This window comes from Bidens hawaiensis, unplaced genomic scaffold, assembly GCF_021521415.1.
Source record: "Bidens hawaiensis isolate Kalapana, Puna unplaced genomic scaffold, B.hawaiensis_p1.1 tig00020798_1, whole genome shotgun sequence".
NCBI classification, from domain to species: Eukaryota; Viridiplantae; Streptophyta; class Magnoliopsida; order Asterales; family Asteraceae; genus Bidens; species Bidens hawaiensis.
Window position 1 is genome coordinate 225,252 of NW_027493203.1, and position 1,863 is coordinate 227,114.

Below are 1,863 nucleotides of genomic sequence, written 5' to 3' on the forward strand. Positions count from 1 at the left end.
TTTCTTGGCTGGTTGCATTCTCTAGCAAAGTGCCCAGGCTTTTGGCAGTTATAACAAATGGCTTTTGATTTGTCAAATCCGATTCTTTCATTAGGACCTGTTAGAAGAGATCTACCAGTCCTATTGTATAGCCTTTTGCTTCTAAGAGCCAACATGGTAGCCTGACACTTAAGGTCCATGTCTTCATGGTCATCTGCATCAATTTGTACTAGATCATCTTGAATGACACTTGTGTGAATCAAGTTCTTGGCAACAAATTCATTGTAGGACTCTGTAGACATAGAGAACAGTGCTTGAGTTTCATTCCCTAGTCCACTATTTCCACCACCATAGGGTAAATGTCCACTTGCCATAGAGGCAGATTCATTGTCATCAATAAGTTGGACATTAAACCATGACTAGCTACCTTGGTGACTTGTACTCCCACCAACAAATGCTTTTGGTGTATCAACACCATGTTCATTAGGTTCCTCTATGATAAGGATCTGTTGTTGGTTTTTAGCGGCAAGTTTCCAATAGGTGCAATTAGTGCATTGGACACCTTGAAACATGGCTTCTCAGCAGCTTGAAGGAAGTAGATCACATCATCCAACTTGAGTCTTTCAAAGTTTGCCTTCTGAATGATGAACTTACTAGTTGTATACCATTCTTTGGGTAATGATGATAATAGTTTAGTGTTCAAATCAGAGTCTGTCATCACATAATCAGTGGTTCTCAGGTCATGCACAATGGCTAGAAATCTTTCAAGAAGTGATTTCAATTTTTCCCCATCTTTACACTTGAACCTCTCAAGTTGTTGCTTGATTGTTTGCTTCTTGATGTTCTTCAACTCTGTGTTGCCGTCAAACATCTCAAGTATTGCATCATACATAGCATTGGCTGTTGTATGATGTGCAACCTTGGTGAGAATATCCCAAGATAGACCAAGCTTGATCATTGCAAGGGCTTTGTCATCAATTTTCCTCGTTATATCAACCACGTCTTGGTTAGGATTTGCACCTTCATGAACATAGGGTCCATTTTTAATGGAGTTCCACATATCCATGTCATTATAACACATAGTAGCCTCAAACAATACATTCCACTTGATAACATTCTCCTGCCTATAAAGCCTTGGAATCTTGTTAGTGGAGAGTTCTTGCTCTTCAAAACCAAACATGTTTCTGGTATTTTTATATAATGATTTTAGAGAAAAACAGAGAATTGTTATAACAGAGAAAATCAAATTTGAAAAATCAATAAGATCTGAGAAAGTGCTTTGTAGATCTGATGTATCTGATTCGATTGGAGCAAGATCTAATAATAAAAATTCAAACTTTAATTAAAACAGAGTAAAAGAAGAAACCCAATATTGAAGATTTGGATGAATGAAGGAAGAACAGAGTTGCTGACGTCAGTATTCAATGGAACAGTACTCAGCTCACGTCATTCTTCATCTTCAAATAATCAACAATAAGCAACAAATCTTTACCAAAACAGCAAAAAACGAGCTCTAATACCACTTGTCGGTCCCGTAATGATCACTCAAACTCACAATAAATGTCACAACCCACACAATAAATGTGTCGAAAAGAAGGTCGATGACGTTGCTATTTTTGGAAAGATTAGTTATTTGTTAGCGGCGGAATCAATAACAAAAACTATCTGTTGCTAAAGGATATTAAATGTAACAAACACAAACAATCACTAAAAAGATTTCCATTTATAGAAATTTCATACAAATGTAAATAAGTTAGGGTTTCTTGCTTGGAATGTTTATCCGTACAATCCTAGGACAGTCGTCATACTCAAATCAGAAATATTCGATTTTGTCTGAAAAGTGTAAAGTGGCTAAATCGTCCGTTAGGAGGCGTGCCCTAGATC

At 36.9% G+C, this 1,863-nt stretch overlaps 1 protein-coding gene across 1 annotated transcript; it reads right to left on the reverse strand.

The window, feature by feature from the left end:
• Positions 1-472: 472 nt before the first annotated feature.
• Positions 473-1,159, reverse strand: LOC143561802 (uncharacterized). Its single transcript, XM_077049780.1, has one exon. The coding sequence runs from the start codon at positions 1,157-1,159 to the stop codon at positions 473-475; it is 687 nt and encodes a 228-aa protein (XP_076905895.1).
• Between the last annotated feature and the right edge of the window lie 704 nt (positions 1,160-1,863).